Genomic DNA, 20,645 nt, shown 5'->3' on the forward strand with positions numbered 1-20,645 from the left:
AAGTAAGAAAGACTAGCCTAATGGTTAGAGGAGTAAAAAGAGGAAACCTCTGTGCTGAGGGCCTAGGAAGGGATTGGGCTTGCAAATAGAAGCTATGGTCATTTAACCATGTGATTCATTGTAATTGTGAGAATTGTATGCATAGGTTAGACCACCTGAAGTTTGAAACACTTTTTTTTTTCTCTTTCTTAATTGAAGTCTTGTTATTTAATCCATATTTTTTGAATTTGGTAGAAGTAAAAAGAAATTTGACAGTTTCAAACATCATTTGCTTTTAATCATAAGTAATTTTTGAGTTACAGCAGTAAAATTGTCTGAATTAAAATTCCTAGAACCTGAAATAAAACTTCTAATAGGTTCTTCAGGTAATTTTTAATTGTTAACATATCATTGGTTAAAATATGTTTTTAAATGTGTAATCAGTAGATTAATTCATTTTTAACTATCATTAATTTGAAATTTATCAAAATAAGAAAATACTGTACCTGATATTCAATACAGGTTGATCCTAATTCGAATGGAAAAATTTTCTATGATCAGTAAGATACAGAACTTAAATATGTGCTTAATAAGATAAAACTTCAATTTACAAAGCAGAAATGTTGAATTCACTAAAATACTCTTTTCATTTGACTGAGACCTTTAGTTAAGGGAAAGTTAGTTAACAAGCATTCCAAGATACCTGAACACCTAGTGTGATGGCTTTGGTGTTTTTTCAACTGTGGCTTATGTGTTGTATTTCGTGTTCCCTCTATGTAATACCTAGAGTAGTTAGTATTTTTACTCTGAGTGTTTTTCTTAACTTTGCTTAGAACATTAACTCAAGCTTTTGGTTCTAATGATTTCCTACATGATTCACTTACTAGGTTTCTTATGAAGACACATTGTTATCTGGAGAACTACAGCTTGGAAAATGTTTCTCTTTATTATAGGTTTTTTCTTTTCTGTATATAATGGCATGGTGTAGTATGATATAAAGACTGTGCATGAGCTTTGGAGTCCTAATTGGTTTTGGTGATTTTTTCCTACTTAGTTTTGAATCTGAGCGCTAAAGTTCTGTGATATTAACCAAGTTACTTGACAGCTTTGGTTTTCTTATCTATAAATAGATAATAAGGTCTACCTTAAAGTCATTGTGAGGATTAAATGAAATAATTTGTAAATCCCTCAAAGAGCAAAGAGGTAAAAAGAGGTATGTATGTACAGGGTAAGAAGTGGGTAGAAACCAAGATTACGGGGAAGTTTATAGAGAGGGCAAACCTTAGATAAAGGAAAAGAGACATTGTGAACACTAGCTTTAAATTTTTTTCACTGAAAAATGAAACGTTGAAGTAGATTGTTTATATATATTTGCATACATTTAACATTTTGGTGTGGATTTAACTAACACGATACAACTTGCAAAACACATCTTTTAAGAAATAAATTACTCTATAAAATATTTGTGAATTAGGAGTCTTGATTTAATTTTTGACACCACTGATTCATAGCAATTTTGTATACATCATAGAAGGAACATTGTGTTGTTTACCTACCCTAAAAGATGAGGGAAATTTTATTTTCTAAAGTACTTTTGAGCAGTATTTTTTAATGTATTTAATAAGGTCAGACACTGATTTTAAATATAAGATTTCAATATCCTTTAAATCTTGAGACATTAACCAAAGTACCTAGAATTAAGAGAAACTCTAAACTTCAAGTGGCTTCATCCTTCAGTTAGCCTGTTTGGGGATTTACTCTTAGATTATTGGTTTTAACAGATAAATTTTACCACACAAAAGTCTATCGGGAAAACTAAAAAAAAAAAAAAAAATCAAATATAAAGACAATTTTTAAGAAATTACGGCTGAGAATTACCTTTAATGTTTTGAACAAATAGATTTGCTGTTGAACAAAATCAAAAAACAGCAGTAGCCCCAGCATGGTCCACAGAGATTTGAGTAACTACAGCCTGACTAGTGTCTTCCCCTCTGCCATGTATTCAATATGTGTAAACAATAAAAGCCCTTTTTTGCTATAAATTAAAACATTGAACTTCTAATTCTTCCTAATCTTTGCTTTTGGTATAAGGTAAAATCCACTTTTTAAAACGTGATGTGAAACATTCTAGAAAGCAGTTTGCCAGCAAAATTTAATGGCCTTAGTGTGTTTTCTGAACTCCAATTATTATTAACCCTCTAGGTTATATATTTAATACTTTCTCTTTTCTTTCTGTTCTCTTTATCCAATCCCAATACTACTTACTTAAGAAATAAGCTTATCAATTTAATTCTAGGATTTTATAGGGAATGGGGTATGAGGAGGGAAGCCCTTATTCTCAAGCTTCTATGGCTCCAAAATATGTCCAATTAGTAAATATTTTCATTGTGGAGAAAAATGCAATTTACTGTGGATGTTTTTGTTTCTGTAGTAGTTACAGAATGTGAGAGTTGAAACTAGGCCTTAGTCCAAATCCCCAACACAGGTTAAGTCACCTACCCCTGGACACATGCAGTCTTCCATAAAGACAGTCCTAGTCTCTACTTCACTTTAACCGAGTCAATTGCTGGGTAAGCTATACCAGGCTGGTAATGGCTATTTTATAGTAAAACCTGCAGAACAAAATCTAGTAGCTTGCTTTATGTGTAGGAAAATAAATATACATTGAATATCTTCTCATTACAGAAAAAATGCTGCTGTGAAGACATAATTATAGCTTTCACATAACTGAAACCCCAACCATCATGATTTAGTGCCCCCCAAAGGAAGAACTTCAGTGGAAAAGAGGGCATTTCTGGGGATAGTAGAATGCTTGAGACCTGAATTTAAACTCAAGCTCCTTCATGAAGGTAATAATTTTATTTTTAACTGATAGAAAGTAACAGCTCTATAAAAGTTAACTATTGTCTATTACATATTAATGAAAAAGTCAAGTTACACTTTGTATATAGGTACTTTGTTCCGTTTATGATTACCAGTTGGAAAAGAACATTTTATACCTAGCTACTTAATCTTTTTTTTTTTTTATCTTAATATCTACATTCTTTGGAACTTTACTTTGACATAGTTAATTGAAAGTTAGGGATAATAATTTATAGCATGTGTTGACATTGAGGTTAGGTGGGAAAATTGGGTATTTTAAGTCACTCTGCAGTTGTCAGGATTGAGGAGTATAATGCAAATTGATGGAAGACGTAGGGGAGGAAGGAGTAATACTTTTCACTTCATTCAAATTATTTTTTGAAAAGGATGTCTGTAACTTAAAAATGTACTTTTAATCTCCAATTCAACAATGAGTTAGGTCAACAGATATTGAAACCCACTTTTCCATATAATAAACACAAAAACCTTGTTTAACACATAGTATAGAGGTACTGCATACTGAAAGGAAAATTTTGAGTTTTGAATTTCCAGAAGATAGTAGGAAAGAAGTTCTCTTTCTTCCATTTGCAGATTCCCAGTCTGGGCAAAGTTCTGAAGTAAGTGGTTTATATTTGGCAAGCTTCCTGTGTTATCCCACCCCTTCACTAGTGAACTTCCCCAGGGCATTCATCCTGCCTTCCCTATTCACTGCAGCATCTACCTCAGGTCTGCAGAATCCCTTTTAGGTGCTCTGAGCCTCAAATGTACTTGCGTTCTAACCTCTAAGTTAAACTTTTCGGGCTAGCTGTTTTTAACTCATCTTAACGGAAGAAAGCTATATTTATATAAATTTACACAAATTTGATAATGACTGATAATCTCTCCAGAGTTTTTTCTCTTTAAGAAAAAATGCTTATTAACTCCAATGAAAATTTCACTGATGAAATTTCAGATAGGGTAAGAGAAAGTAAATTAAATGAAAAGAAATTTAGATCAGTAGGGATAATTTGTAATGGAATCAGGGCACCTACCAGGAAACTGAGAGTAAGTTTTTAGAATTTTTTTCCCCTAAGCTATTTTCACTTTTTACCTCTCTGTCCCGAGATCCACTTTTGGATCTGTTTACAGAATATTTTCTCAGGGGCTGTAATTCCTGCATAGTTAGAATGCTAGTTTTTTCGTGGGGTCAGAGATCTTTAGATTGCTTGCAGGAGGCCTTTGTGTGTTAGGGACTGCCTATAATTAAATTTCAACCGGGAAAAGTTGAGAACAAAAATGAACAAAGAATTTCTTTTAGCATCTTTAATTTGTTAACCTATCCAAAAAAAAAAAAAAATTAAAGCCATGACTAATGAAGGAGGGAGGTTTGTCTGTTACCTTGAAAGAGTTCCCATTGTAATAATAAAGAATGGGCTTTGGGATCAATGCATGTAGGTTTGAGATCTTGCTCAGCCACCTAGTATATTTGTAATCTTTGGCGTTACTTAACTGCCTAAATCTTATTTCCTTATGTGTAAATTGGAGCAAGTATCTGAATCACAGGGTTGTTGAAAGGATTAAATAAAATGACATGTATAAAACACTGAGCCTAGTGCTTTACTATGGTAAGTGCTCAATAAATGAAAACCTTATAACCTTTACCGGTGAGCCTCAGTTTCCTTTTCTGTAAAATATTGTTAATGGGTCCTATATCACAGAATAGCAGAGTGATTGTTAATAATTCTGGCTAATAATTATTAAGTATAATAAGTGTTCAGTAAACATTAAATTATTTTGTAGCTATGATAATTAAATTCATAATCTTCATGTATTCTATCATAATAGTGCTTATATTTAAAAATCAAAATAAAGTCTCAAAAGTATTTCTAATCTTAATGTCATCATGTTTAGACAGTGAATATTTCAGTGTATTTAATACACTTTAAAAAATTAAGTTGCATTCTTGACAGCAATTATTTCAGTTTTAATAAGTCCCTCAGTAGGACTTTATTTTCAATTGGATCTAACTCTGTAAAAGTTTTCTCCTTGAATAGAGTTCTTTTATTTTTATACTCAGTGTACGTTAGAGGTCAGTCAATAAACGATAGTTAAATGAATTTTAAAAGTCATCAAGATAATCAGCTATTAGAAACATAAAATCTAAGAACTGAATGGGATCTTTAAAAAACTAGGAATTGAAGCTCAGGGAAGTTAACATATTGTTTTTTTTCATCAAATCTAGACTGACCCTATGTTCTTTTTCTACTACATTCATCAGATGTGTGAATTTTTAAACAATAATGTTGAAATAGAACTTGTTAGTTATCCGAAAGTAAAATTTTTTGCAATTTTTCAAAGACAATATAGAAAAGTGTATTTAGAAGCTTTATACTAAGCCCAGGTAAGTTTTTATTACATCAATGAGATGACTGATATTTAACAGATTTTTGTCCTTAGGAACCAAGTAATTTATTTATAGATAGGTGAATTTTTTATCTTAGTTTGCATAATTATAGGTAGCAGAAATAATTTATTGAGTATTGACCCTGTACTAGGAACTGCACCAAGCTCTTTGCACACATTATTTTGTTTAATATAACGACCCTCTGAGGGAGATGCAGTAAAATTGCCAATTTGCACATGAGTAAAACTAAAGCTCAGAGTAGTTAACTAATTTGACAAGTAAGTATGAAGCTGAAATTCAAACCCAGACCATATGACTACAGAACACTGTCTTCAGCTATTTTATACATTTTTACTGACAAAACCCTCTCAGTTTTTGTTTTAAAAGTTAATGAAAAAATAATATATTTCTTGTCCACCCTAACTCCAACATTGTTCAGAGTATGGTCACTTAACCTAAAATTTCAAGATAATTTCGGAGTTCATATACTATGATTTGTTATTGGCTTCAGTTTACAGACACTCTGCTCTTTTTTTTTTTTAACTAAAAGACTTTATTTTTTCCTGAAGGTTTTAGATTTATAGAAAAATTAAGCAGGTAATATAAAGATTTCTTCCTTCCTTTCTTCCATATTCCTTCCCCTACCTTCTCTCCCCTCCATCCTAGAATGCAGTTTTCTCTACTATTAACATTTTGTATTAGTGTGGTCCATTTTCTAAAAGTTAATGAACCAATACTGATACATTATTATGAACAGAAGTCCATAGTTTACACTAAGGTTCACTCTTTGTGTTGTACAGGTTTATGGATTAATGTCATGTATTCATCATAACAGTATAAAGTATTATCTCATCACCATAAAAATCTCTTGTGCTTTACCTATATGAATTACCGCATCCCCAACCTCTGGCAACTACTGATCTTGATATTGTGTCTATAGTTTTGCCTTTTCAAGAATGTCATATATTTGGAATCATATAGTATGTAGCTTCTTTTACTTATCAGTATGCATTTAAGGTTTTTTCTTGTCTTTTTGTGCCTTCATAGCCTGTTTCTTTTTTTTTTGTTTTTGGCTGCCCCTCACGGCTTGTGGGATCTTAGTTCCCTGACCAGGGTTCAAACCCAGGCCCACAGCAGAGAAAGCACTGAGTCCTAACCACTGGACCGCCAGGGAATTCCCAAGCCTATTTCTTTTTAATCACTGAATAATAATTCATTGTATGGATATACCACAGTTGTTTTACCCATTCACGCATTGAAGGACGTCTTAGTTGCTTTCAAGTTTTGGCAATCATGAATAAAGCTGCTATAACTATCCATGCAGGTTTTTGTGGAACATAAATTTGCAACTCATTTAGGTAAGTACATAGTAGTACAATTGCTGGATTGTATGGTATGCCTATGGTTAACTTTGTAAGAGACTGTCAAACTGTCTTCCAGAGTGGCTGTATGTACGGTTTTGTATCCCAAGCATTAATCAATGAGAGTTCCTGTTGTTCCACATATTTAGCAACATCTAACAGAGGGTTTTTTTTTATATTATCCATTCTAATAGGTGTGTTATGATATCTCAGTGATGATTTAATTTGCAGTTCCCTTATGACATATAATGTTGAGCATCTTTTCATATGTGTAATTGCCATCTGTATATCTTCTTTGCTGCAGTGTATCTTCAGGTCTTTTGACCACTTTTTAAATTAGGTTTTTTTCTTATTGTTGAGTTTTAAGAGTTCTTTGCATATTTTGGATACAAATCCTTCATCAGATACATGTTTTGCAAATATTTTCTCCGAGTTTGTGGCTTTTCTTCCCATTCTTTTGATACTGTCTTTTGCAGAGCAGAAGTTTTTTAATTTTAATGAAGTCTTGCTTGTCAATAATCTCTTTCATGGATCATGCCTTTGGTATATTATACTTAAAACATCATTACTATACTCATGGTCATCTAGGTTTTCTCCTATGTTGTCTTCTAGGAGTTTTATAGTTTTGCATCTTACGTTTATGTCTGTGATCCATTTTGAGTTAATTTTTTTTTTTTTTTTTTTTTTTTTTTTTTGCAAGGGCTTTCTCTAGTTGTGGCAAGTGGGGGCCACTCCTCATCACAGTGCGCGGGCCTCTCACTATCGCGGCCTCTCTTGTTGCGGAGCACAGGCTCCAGACGCGCAGGCTCAGTAGTTGTGGCTCACGGGCCCAGTCGCTCCGCGGCATGTGGGATCCTCCCAGACCAGGGCCCGAACCCGCGTCCCCTGCACTGGCAGGCAGACCCTCAACCACTGCGCCACCAGGGAAGCCCGAGTTAATTTTTTTGAAGAACGTAAGGTCTGTATCTAGGTTCACTGTTTTTTTTTTTTTTTTTTTTTTTTTTTTGGGTGGGCATGTGGCTGTCCCTTTATTCAGCACCATTTGTTAAAAAGACTATCCTCTGTGGTGAGGTGGATGGACCTAGAGTCTGTCATACAGAGTGAAGTAAGTCAGAAAGAGAAAAACAAATACCATATGCTAACACATATATATGGAATCTAAAAAAAATAATAAAAAGGTTCTGAAGAACGTAGGGGCAAGACAGGAATAAAGACGCAGACGTAGAGAATGGACTTGAGGACACGGGGAGGGGGAAGGGTAAACTGACACGAAGTGAGAGAGTGGCATTGACATATATACACTACCAAATGTAAAATAGATGGCTAGTGGGAAGCAGCCGCGTAGCACAGGGAGATCAGCTCATGCTTTGTGACCACCTAGAGGGGTGAGATAAGGAGGGTGGGAGGGAGATGCAAGAGGGAAGGGATATGGGGATATATGTATATGTATAGCTGATTCACTTTGTTATACAGCAGCAACTAACACAACAATGTAAAGCAATTATACTCCAATAAAGATGTTATAAAAAAAAAAAAGACTATCCTCTATGGGATATATGGGCACATATGCTTTATTTATTTATTTTTAAATAGGATTTTAAAAATATTTATTTATTTTTGGCTGCATTGGGTCTTCGTTGCTGCATGTGGGCTTTTCTCTAGTTGCGTCGAGTGGGGGCTCCTCTTCATTGAGGTGTGCAGGATTCTCCTTGCGGTGACTTCTCTTGCTGTGGAGCACAGGCTCTAGGTGTGCGGGCTTCGGTAGTTGTGGCACGCGGGCTTGGTAGTTGTGGCTTGCAGGCTCTAGAGCGCAAGCTCAGTAGTTGTGGCGCACGGACTTAGTTGCTCTGCAGCATGTGGAATCTTCCTGGACCAGGGCTCGAACCCGTGTCCCCTGCATTGGCAGGCGGATTCTTAACCACTGTGCCACCAGGGAAGTCCGGCACATATGCTTTAATTTCTCTTGTGTAAATACATAAATAGGAATGGCTGGATCATAATTAGGTTCACGTTTAACTTTTTAGAAAACTGCCAAAGTGATTCTCAAAAGAGAATATACTGTTTACATTACCACCAGTAATACATGAGAGTTCCAGTTGCTCCATATCTTCATAAACATTTGATATAATCAATCTTCTAAATTGTAAATATTCTAATAGGTATATAGATGTATATAATTGTGGTTTTAATTTTCATTTCCCTAATGACTAATGCTGTTTAGCATATTTTCATTGCTTATTTGCTAGCTGTATATCTTTCTTTCCTTTTTTTTTTGGCTGTGCCACGTGGCTTGCAAAATCTTAATTCCCCTATCAAGTTCCAAAAAACGTTTATCACCCCAAAATAAAACCCTGTACCCAATTGGCAGTAACTCCCTGTTCTCCCCTCCCCCAAGCCTTGGCATCCACCAGTCTACTTTCTGTCTGTATTTTACCCATTTTGGATATGTTTTAGAAATGGAACCATACAATATGTGACCATTTGTGTCCAGCTTCTGTCACTTAGCATAACTTTTTTGAGGTATATATCAGTACTTCAATCCTTTTTATGGCTAAATACTATTCCATTATATGGATATACCACATTTTATTTATCTATTCATCAGCTGATGAACATGATGAACATTATGGTTGTTCCAGTTTTGGCTATTATGAGTAGTGTTTCTATGAACATTTGTATACAAGTTTATGTTTGAACACCTGTTTTTAATTCTTTTTATCTGTTTCTTTAAACTTTATTTTTGTAAATTAATTTTTATTGGAGTATAGTTGCTTTACAATGTTGTGTTAGTTTCTACTGTACAACAAAATGAATCAGCCATACATATATGTATATCCCCTCCCTTTTGGACTTCCTTCCCACTCAGGTCACCACAGTGCATTAAGTAGAGTTCCCTGTGCTATACAGGATGTTCTCATTAGTTATCTATTTTATACATAGTATCGATAGTGTATATGTGTCAATCTCAATCTTCCAGTTCCTTCCACCACCACCCCTTCCCCCTTGGTATCCATACATTTGTTCTCTACATCTCAATTCTTCTGAGTATATACCTACAGTGGAAATTGTTTTCATTTGGTAATTCTATGTTTAAATTCTTAAGGTACTGCCAAATTGTTTTTCACAGCACCTGCACCATTTTACTTACCCATCAGCAATGCACAAGGATTCCAGTTTCCCCACATTCTCACCAACCTTTATTTTCTTTTTATTTTGTAAAGTATAGCCTTTACAGTGGATATGAACTAGTATCTCATTGTTGGTTTAATTTGCATTTTCCTAATGACTAATGAACTTGAGCATCTTTAATATGATTGTTGACCATTTGTGTGTTTTCTTTGGAGAAATGTCTATTCAACCCCTTTGCCCATTTTTTAGTAGGTGTGTTTGGGTTATCTTTTCTTTAATTTAATTAAATTAATTAATTTATTTTTTGGCTGCATTGGGTCTTCATTGCTGCGCACAGGCTTTCTCTACTTGCAGCGTGTATGGTCTTCTCATTGTGGTGGCCTCTTCTTGCGGAACATAGGCTCTAGGCGTGTGGGCTTCAGTAGTTGTGCCATGTGGGCTCAGTAGTTATGGCTTGCAGGCTCTAGAGCGCAGGCTCAGTAGTTGTGGTGCACGGGCTTAGTTGCTCTGTGGCATGTGGGATCTTCCCGGACCAGGGATCAAACCCCTGTCCCCTGTGTTGGCAGGCGGATTCTTAACCACTGTGCCACCAGGGAAGTCCCTGGGGTTGTCTTTTTTCTGTTGGGTTGTAAGAGATGTTTGTATATTCTAGACCCTTATCAGATATTTGATTTGCAAATATTTTCTCCCATCTGTGGCTTGTCTTTTCACTCATGTCATGGTATCCTTTGTGCAAAAAGCTTTTATCTTGCTAATGTCCAATTTATCTATTTTTTTTTTTTTGACATTTATCCTTCTGGTGTCATATCTAAATCCAAGGTCATGAAGATTTACTCTTATGTTTTCCTCTAAAAATTGTATGGTTTTAGCTCTTATTAGGTCTCTGATAACCTTTTTGTTCATTTTTGGTATGCAATTGACCCTTAAACAACATGGGTTTGAGCTGTGTGGGTCCGTTTATACTTGGACTTTTTTCAGTAAATACATAGTATAGTACTGTACAATCCACAGTTGGTTAAATTCACAGATGCAGAACTACAGATATGGAGGGCCAACTGTAAAGTTGTACGTGAATTTTCCACTGTGCAGAGAGTTGGTGCCATTAACTCCTGTGCTGTTCAAGGGTCAACCGTATATTATGAGGTAGGGGTGCATTTTAATTGTCTTGTATGTGGCTATTCAGTTGTCCCTGCTCCATTTGTTGAAGAGACTATTCATTCCCCATTGAATGCTTTTGACACCCTTGTTGAAAATTATTTGGTCAGAGATGTATGAGTTTATTTCTGGACGCTCAATTCTATTCTGTTGATCTACATGTCTATCCTTATGTCAGTACCACATTCTTTTGTATACCTTAGCTTTGTAGTGATTTTTTTTTTTTAAAGGAGTTTTTTTTTTTAATTATTAGCACCTTTAATTATTATTTATTTATTTATTTATTTTTTTGGCTGTGTTGGGTCTTCGTTTCTGTGCGAGGGCTTCCTCTAGTTGTGGCAAGCGGGGGCCACTCTTCATCGCGGTGCGCGGGCCTCTCACTATCGCGGCCTCTCTTGTTGCGGAGCACAGGCTCCAGACGCGCAGGCTCAGTAGTTGTGGCTCACGGGCCTAGTTGCTCCGCGGCATGTGGGATGCTCCCAGGCCAGGGCTCGAACCCGCGTCCCCTGCACTAGCAGGCAGACTCTCAACCACTGCGCCACCAGGGAAGCCCTGTAGTGATTTTTGAAACTGGGAAGAACTAGCTGCTTTCCCTGCATCCTATAAGTTTTGATATATTGTGTTTATCTGTCATCACCCCCTTGAGTTAATTATTTTATGTAGTTCTCCAGTATTTTATTTCTATCATTAAAACACAGATACATAAAATTGTAATAATGTTATTATTATTTATACAGACAGTGTTTATTTAGGTTTTTCATAGAGTTATTAATTTATTTGCTTACCATTTTTCTAGCATCTCAGGACTTCCTTCTGGTATCATTTTTATTTTCTAATTCTTTAGGAATTGCTTTTGTGTAAGATCTGTTCATTATAAACTCTCAGTTTTTTAATCTTAAAAATGTCTTTCTCTCACCCTCTTTTGTGAAAAAGTAGCTTTGAGCATATACAATTGTATACTGAAAGTTACTTTTTTATTATTCTTGTGACTTCTACTGCCATTGTTGCTATTGAATAGTCTGATGTATATCTAATGTTAATACTTTGTAGGTGATCGTATCTCTGGCTGCATTTTAGATTTTTTCTGTTTTTCTTTAGAATTTTGTACTTCGACTACATTTGGTATGGATTTCTTTTGATTTATCTTGGTACATTTTGTGCTTCCTTTATCTGTAGATTCATGTCTTCAGTTTTGAAAAATGGTCAGCCATTATCTCGTCACATATTGTCTCTCGTCCATTTTTTCTTTTTATTCTTCTGAGACTCCAATTATAGGTATGCTATACTTTCTTATTCTATTTTCCTAGTTTGAAGTGTGTTCTTTGTATTTTTTTATATTCTGTTTTACTTATGATGCATTCTGGGTAATTTTTAAAGCCTGTCTTCTAATTTAGTAATTCTTTCTTCTGCATCTAACTTTCTATTTAATTTATCCGTTGACTTTTTAATTTCAGCAATTACATTTTTCATTGCTGAAAGTTCTGTTTGGTTCTCTTTCAAATTAAACTTTTGATAGTCTCTTGTTGCTTGCTTATTCCTGTGACTCATTCTTTTATTTCTTTGAATATTAAATAATTATTTTATATTCAGTATTGCATGGTTCCAATATTTGAAGTCTTTAGGGGGTGTCTAAATCTGCTGACTCCTTCTTATGGTGGCTTATTTCTTTGTGTTTTTGACACTTTTTGATTGTAAGCTTATATTTGATTGATCTTAATGTGAAAGGAAAGGAAAGTCTTAACTGTATTTGTGTTCCTCCAAATAATAACTGCATTTGTTCTCACCAGAAGCCAGGATACATTATTGGCTTACCAGGATCTTTCACGTTCCTAGTCTTACCTTGGGAGTTTTAAGTTCTCCTCCCCTACCAGCTGTTTGTCCAAGCCCATTTCCCAGACACAGTGTTTATTAGCAGCACTGCCCTTGAAATTTTCCTCTTTGCTTGTGCTCATCACTTAGGTTTTAGATCACAGCTTTTGCTTTTATTTTGGGGAGTGGGGGGTGGGTGGAGTGGGAGAGGGCAGGGAGTGGCCTCTGATTTTTGTTACTTCCTATAGTAGCTCCCAGCCACGAAATATTTTGTTTTAGATCAACTTTCTATTTTTTGTTTTCTAGCAAGAGAGCCTTCTACAGTGTCTAATCTGCTGTATTGCCATTAGTGAAACTTTGTTTCTATTTTTTAAACCCCTTCTATGCAATATTAATATTAAGTAATATATGTATAGTATAAAAAATTCAAAACAGAACAGAAAGTTATAAAATAAAATTGCTTTTACTTTTATAGCCCTAGAGCTAACTACAGGTTTTTGGAATTTTTGTAATACATTAAATTAGAATACAAGTGATAATTTAAAATCTTTAAGGAGAAGCAATTTTAAGATATTTTATAGTTATATATTAAAAATAAGACTGATTTTATAGCATTTTACAATTTATATTTGAGTAGAATTATTTATAATATCTTAAAAATATGAAATAGCAAACTTGCAGATTTTCTGAAGTGGTTAATTTTACAAATATATGTTTGGATGCTATCACAGAAAAATAAGTTTTCAGTGTATCCAAATACATATACTAAATAAGTCTTAAATACAGGTATAAATGTAAATTAGGGTTTAGAGTGATGGAATTGTCGTGTATCCCGATTGTGATGACGGTTATCTGTGTTAAAATTCATAGAGCTATACATCAAAAAAAGAGTTCAATTAATGCATGTTAATTTAAAAATAAAATTTTAAAGATTTTTTAAAAGGAATTTATGCTGTCTTTTGAAAAATAAAATTATAGGGTTGGGTTCTTAAAAAAGGTTCTCTGAAGTTTATTTTATATTATAAATTTTTCAGTGGTGTTCTTCAGCAGTTTCATTTTGACTTTACTCCAATTTTGAGTCATAAAACATCATTCTTTTTAGATCATACAGAATTCATTAGTCACTATACTATACTAGGCCAGGGTTTCTGAACCTCAGCACCATTGACATCTTTATGTGGGGGCTGTCCTGTGCGTTGCAAGGTGTTTAGCAGTTCCCCTAACTTCTGCTCATTAGATACCAGTAGCACCCCCTCCTGTTGTGACAACCAAAAAAGTTTCTAGACATTGCCCAGTATCCCCAGGCGATTAGGGGGTGTTGGGGGTATGTATGGGGGCAAAATCACCACCAGTGGAAAACCACTGTACTAGGCCTAAGTGGCTCAACCTTTTTTTTTTTTTTTTTTAAATAAATTAATTTATTTATTTATTTTTGGCTGTGTTGGGTCTTCGTTTCTGTGCGAGGGCTTTCTCTAGTTGCTGTGAGCGGGGGCCACTCTTCATCGCGGTGCGCGGGCCTCTCACTGTCGCGGCCTCTCTTGTTGCGGAGCACAAGCTCCAGACGCGCAGGCTCAGCAGTTGTGGCTCACAGGCCTAGTTGCTCCGCGGCATGAGGGATCTTCCCAGACCAGGGCTCGAACCCGTGTCCCCTGCATTGGCAGGCAGACTCTCAACCACTGCGCCACCAGGGAAGCCCGGCTCAACCTTTTTAGAATACATATTTCTTCATTTTCAAAGCTTGTCATGCTAATATTAAGTGGTATAATTGTATGTTATGGTAAGAGTTGTGTGTATATAATCTCCACCTGTACCAAGAGATCTCTTTTAAAATTATCTAATGCTATGATAGGGCACACCTCATAAAATTAAAAGCTTTTATTTAGATTACATCTTTGTAAAATGAGAATTTTAGAAGAATTTGAAAGGGTGTAACAACAGCACCTGTCACATAGCAGCAATCTTAATAAACCAGTACCTGAGTGCAGTTAAGGATAGGGTGAGGAAACTACATAACACTAATTTTTGCTCTGCCTTGAATTTATTCTGGTGCCTTTGCAAATTATTTAACAAGAATGTTTATTTTATTGATCTTATAGGGTGTAAATGATTTAACCTAAATTGTATAGGGTAACACAGTAGGGGAGATGAAAAATTTATTTAAGACAAACATTCTATTAAAATGTTAAGTGCTTTAGTTGATCAGATATTTAAATTCTTTCAGGTATTAAATAATAGAAGAAAATGGAATTGAATATGATACCAGCATGGAACAGTCTGTTGATTCATTAAGAGTCAACCATAATGATTCTGAAGAGTCAAAAACCGATTCTCAGGTATTTGAAGTAGGGATTCAACTAGGAACTTTTTTCCATTTAAAGGGAAAGCGGCATGCAATTGGACAATTTTTTATGTTTAAGGAATAGTGTTATATTTAATGTATTCAAGAATTTTAACATTTAATTTTTAATAATTCTATCATATATTTAATTTTATGATATAGAGCTTTACTTAATGTATTCATGAAAGTTTATATATAAAGAAAAATCTGCATATTGAATTATAAATATTTCATCATTTCACATTGTATTCCTGTGGACAATTTGAAATAAAATATAATAAAAATCAACAGTTTCACTTAAGAACTTCTGTCTATATCAGTCTGTGAATTGATAACCCTTGCAAAAAGTTAAGTGAATAATTAACTGAAAAATGAATATGTCTCCATCTTTTATTAAAAACATTCTATTTTTTAAAAATTGTAACTTATTTTACAAGCACTCAAGTGATTTTTTTTTTCTTTGCAAAAGCATCTAAGCTGTATGGACTCCAGTGAGCCTTCTTTTGGACAAGATGGTTCCCCTAGAGTTTTACCCATTAATACTGCAGTGGATAATTCACTCACATCACAGAATATACCAGGGCCCCTGACTCAGACACAGACTCTTTCTGCAGAGCAATTCCACCTAGTGGACCAAAATGGGCAACCTATTCAATATGAGCTTCAGTCATTGGGGGATTCTAACGCGCAAATGGTGAGTACGTTTTTAAAATAACCAGTTTTCTGCTATTTAGCAAAATGTATTAGTCTTACTAGATGACCTTTATTTCTTGACACTATTGCTTTACATTGCTTTGAAAATACTGTTTCCATGACATTCATTTTTAAGTTATATAAGGATTTTAAAAGATTTCCTTTCAGGACTACAAAGAGTACTTCAAACCAGTATGTCCCAGCTACTATGTCTAGGCAAACTGGTGCTTTGAGATCAGTTGGAAATGTAACATAATCTGTCACTAGTGCTAAAGTGCCAGAGCTTACATATAACTTACATTTATTTTTTGTATATACATTTGACTGAACTCAACGTTGTTTGCTCTATCAACATCTCAGTTACTGATTTGTGTGCCACATGCTGGTATGCTTTCTTGAAGAAAAAGAAAACAATGGAAGTACCAGTGGAATAATGGAATTTAGACATACCCTTACTGATCTTTGTAAGTAGATATGTAGGTGTCATGTGAATAACAATGCATAAAGTTGACAGTGCTGCTTTAAACTGTTAGCCAAAAATATTTATGACCAAGTTCACAGTTGAATAGATGTGGTGATAGATGGTTTTGATTGAAATAAAATTAATGAGAAAAAGTTCTAAATTGCTCTGTGACTAATAATATATTTATATCAGTAATAATATGAAGAATAATGTATTTCTTTTGTTTGCCTGTATTTTCCAAATTTTCTATGACAAATTTTAATTCAGTAATTAAAATTATTTTTAAAATCATAACTTCAATTATAAATTATACTTAAGTAGGCAACCATTTAACCCAAAATTCTTGTTTTTGTTTCTAGCCTAGAGCATTCTAGAGTTAATCTATGTCCTTTTGCTCCCTTATAATCCAGCTAAATTTTGTCATTGAGAGTAATTGGTTGAGAGGTGGCTAACTGTAGACAACTTTTTTGTGTGTATGTTCAGGCTCAACATATTTCTGGGCTTACTTCAGGACTAAAATGCAAAGTTAGGGTAAGCTTCTGTAATCATACTGCATCACCAGCAGAGGTTAATATGCAACAAATAATCTAGATGTGAACCAATACATTTTAATATTTCATGTTCAAAATGAAATACTTCTGTAATTTCCCCTCTTATTTGACATTTATTCTAGTTTCTATCAGAACATTTAGAAAGTCTGTGTGTTCTAATGGAAGGATAAAAGAGTCTAAATATATGAAGGGTTATCATTTTACACATGGTACCTTTCCTAAAAAGCATGTTAAAGTTGCTTATTTGTCTGTGTCTGAAAAAAGTTCGAGTTCCCATTCTCTTTGTAATTGTATTAAACGTTCTATCTGAAGTGATTATAAAGGTGATTTTACATTGTTTGCGGTAGGAGATGATACAGAGGGTTACTTGAAGTTTTGAAATAGGAAACCTGTGGCATGAGCATGAAAATAAATGTAAGGAACATGGAGTGTAAGAAGCTATCTTCTCCAAAGAACCAAAGATCAGAAGGTGGTGATATTCTGGGAAACTTAGTGGAGCTTTTTTGTTTTTATTGTTTATTTTAATAGACTTTAATTTTAAGAGCAGTTTTAGGTTCACAGCAAAATGAGAAGAAAATACAGAGAGTTCCCATATACCCCCAGCCTCCATATATGCGTAGTCTTCCCATTATCAAAGTCTCCACCAAGTGGAGCTTTTTGTAAAAAATAACTTTTTTTTTTTTTTTTTTAAGTATGATTTTTTTCACATAGAAGCTTTCACGGAACTAGTAAAGATTCTGTAGTGGGTGAATCTGCAATGGATGAGAGGAGGTTTTGGAGTGAAGCAGGGATGATATTTTTCATTTACTAGAAATATTGTACACAAAGAGCCCAGTAAATATAAAACTACTCATTAGCCAAGATTTTCTGATGATTTTCATGGTCGGCCTCAAAGAAAATGTATTGCAGCAGATGACTCTTCAAAACTATGTTTATTTTCATAGCAAAGATTAAAGATAATTACTTTTTTTGGTAATAGAAAAAGTAATATTATCATCACCATTGTCAAATTATATGAATTAAAAATAGTTTTTTAGGTAACAGGTGGAATAAGCTAAGGAAACAGAAAATGGAGGAGACTCTTTTCCACTGTGCTTGGGAAACAGTTTCAAAATTAAGGGGATATTCCACAGATCAGTCTTAATTATGAACTTTTCATATGATTGAATAAATTATAACTTTATTATATGTGTTTTATTTGGATTTAAAAATAGCCACAGCACTCTTATTTTCTAAGAATGAATGAAAAATTTTCACACATATTTAATCTCATTTACAGGGAGTAAAGAATTAACAACAGTATTATTACTATTGCCTTTTAAAGTCCAGTAGGGTTTTCGTATTGTTTTATTTTTGTCTTTTTTTAGGTTAAGTAAGATCGTCAGATATTGGGAGACAGTACAGAGTACTGTTAAAAGGAGTCAGACTACTTGGGTTTGAATTTCACCTCAGGACTACATAGCTCTGATTTACCTTGCATGAGTTTTGTAACCACTGTGTTGCAATTTCCTCATGTATAAAATGTATATAGTTCGTATACATGTCATGAAGATTAAATAACGTAATATTGGGTTGGCCAAAAAGTGCCTTTGGTTTTTAAGTAAAAATAAAAGACACATTTTTCATTTTCACCAAGAACTTTATTGAACAATGTATTCACCCTTTTGTTCCACTACCTTCTGCCATTTTTCAGGCAACTTCATAATTCCATCTTCCCAAAACTTTTTATCTTTTTGAGCAAAGAACTCTTGCAGGTGCCTTTTACAGTCTTCCAGGGAATTGAAATTTTTTCCATTAAGAGAATTTTGTAAAGATCTAAATAAATGGAAATCCGAAGGTGCAATGTCTGGTGAATATGGTGGATGAATCAGAACTTCCCAGCCAAGCTGTAACATATACAGTTTTTGCCTGGTCATCAAAGAAACATGCGGCCTTGCGTTATCCTGATGGAAGATTATGCATTTTCTGTTGACTAATTCTGGATGCTTTTCGTTGGGTGCTGCTTTCAGTTGGTCTAACTGGGAGCAGTACTTGTTGGAATTAATCGTTTGGTTTTCCAGAAGGAGCTCATAATAGAGAACTCCCTTCCAATCCCACCATATACACAACCTCACCTTCTTTGGACGAAGACCGGCCTTTGGTGTGGTTGGTGGTGGTTCATTTCGCTTGCCCCACAATCTCTTCCGTTCCACATTATTGTACAGTATCCACTTTTCATCGCCCGTCACAATTTGTTTTAAAAATGGAACGTTTTCATTACGTTTAAGTAGAGAATCGCATGCGGGAATACGGTCAAGAAGGTTTTTTTCGCTTAACTTATGTGGAACCCAAACATCAAAGCGATTCACATAACCAAGCTGGCGCAAATGATTTTCAGCGCTTGATTTGGGTATTATGAGTATGTCGGCTATCTCCTGCATGGTATGATGTTGATTATTCTCAGTGTCTCGATTTGATCGCTATCAACTTCAACTGGTCTACCTGACCGTGGAGCATCATCCAGCGAGAAATCTCCAGCACGAAACTTCGCAAACCACTTTTGACACGTTCAGTCAGACACAGCGCCTTCTCCATGCCACTGCACAAATCTTTTTTTGCGTTTCAGTTGCATTTTTACCTTTCTTGAAATAATAAAGCGCATAATATGACGAAAATGTTGTTTTTTTTCTTCCATCTTCAGTGTTAAAATGGCTACACAAAAATTCACCAATTTTGGGACTTCCCTGGTGGCGCAGCAGTTAAGACTCCGAGATCCCATTGCAGGGGGCCCGGGTTCCATCCCTGGTCAGGGAACTAGATCCTACATGCATGAAGCAACTAAGAGTTCACATTCTGCAACTAAGGAGCCCACTGGCCGCAACTGAGGAGCCCACGTACTGCAACTAAGGAGCCCACCTGCAGCAACTAGAACCCTGCGCAACCAAAAAAAAAAAGTATGATGCTAATAAACATCTATAAAAAAATTCACCAATTTTGATCAGTTTTTTTTTAAATGCACACTGATATGACAGCTGCACATAAAATCTAACAAAATTGTTTTGAATGAAGTTAAAGTCAACTAAGTGCTACTAGAGCCATCTTACGGAAAAAACCGAACGAACCTTTTGGCCAACCCAATGCATGTAAAGTCCTGCCGCTTAGTATGAACTCCACAAATGAAAAGGAATTATCATCTTCAGAGTTTACAGTTGACTTTCATGCTGAAGTAATAAGAGGTATAAGAGATATGGCAAGATATTTTTATCTCAAGAAACTTGACAAATACTCGGGGAAGGAAAAAATTTCTACTCTTAATTTCTGGGAAATGTTTATGATTATATTTAAAGCTTTCTGTTTTGTTGAGGTTTAAGGGTTTTTTTTTTTTTTCCAAATTTAAAGTTTTTCAAATGGCCCTCTCTAAAAGTGATGCGTCTCTATCAGGCCATCAGCAAAGTTTTCATGTTTTACATAGCAAAAGGGAAGTTTGAGAAAGTGGGTTGGAATGATTAAGGAGAGTTACTTGCCTTAGGGAAAACTGAGGACAGGGGATTTCAGGGAAAACAGTAAAACTGTTAGTAGAAGAGTAGTTTTTAGGTAATAAAATTTATAAGGTATCCAGAAAGTCTGGAAATATAGGATAAACTTAATTTTAAATAATATATTAGTTATATTTTTAAATGATAGGCTCAAAATGTTTTTCTTCAACTTTAGACGCTTTCTTAGTTGACATTCCTTTAAATTTGAGGCACAGAGTTCATTTGTTAAACTGAAAAAAACAACAAAAACCCCAAAGGAAATAATAAATATACAATTTCCCTATGTTTTCAGACTTTTGGGTCACTCTGTAGTATTTCTTATAGACCAAGACAGGATATATAAAAATGCAGAGATATAAAAATAAATCCTGTTTAATTAGACATCTAACAAGTTACTGTTTTTAAAT

At 34.5% G+C, this 20,645-nt stretch overlaps 1 protein-coding gene across 1 annotated transcript in view; it reads left to right on the forward strand.

The window, feature by feature from the left end:
* Positions 1-20,645, forward strand: part of CARF (calcium responsive transcription factor) — a 99,649-nt gene that overhangs the window by 1,247 nt on the left and 77,757 nt on the right. Inside the window, exons 2-4 of the mRNA XM_061186592.1 lie at positions 2,665-2,828; positions 14,900-15,011; positions 15,486-15,710. Coding sequence (XP_061042575.1) covers positions 14,943-15,011; positions 15,486-15,710 — 294 coding nt within the window. The 5' untranslated portion in view covers positions 2,665-2,828; positions 14,900-14,942. The remainder of the gene's footprint in view (positions 1-2,664; positions 2,829-14,899; positions 15,012-15,485; positions 15,711-20,645) is intronic.

The sequence above is a fragment of the Eubalaena glacialis genome, chromosome 1, assembly GCF_028564815.1.
Source record: "Eubalaena glacialis isolate mEubGla1 chromosome 1, mEubGla1.1.hap2.+ XY, whole genome shotgun sequence".
Taxonomy (NCBI): Eukaryota; Metazoa; Chordata; class Mammalia; order Artiodactyla; family Balaenidae; genus Eubalaena; species Eubalaena glacialis.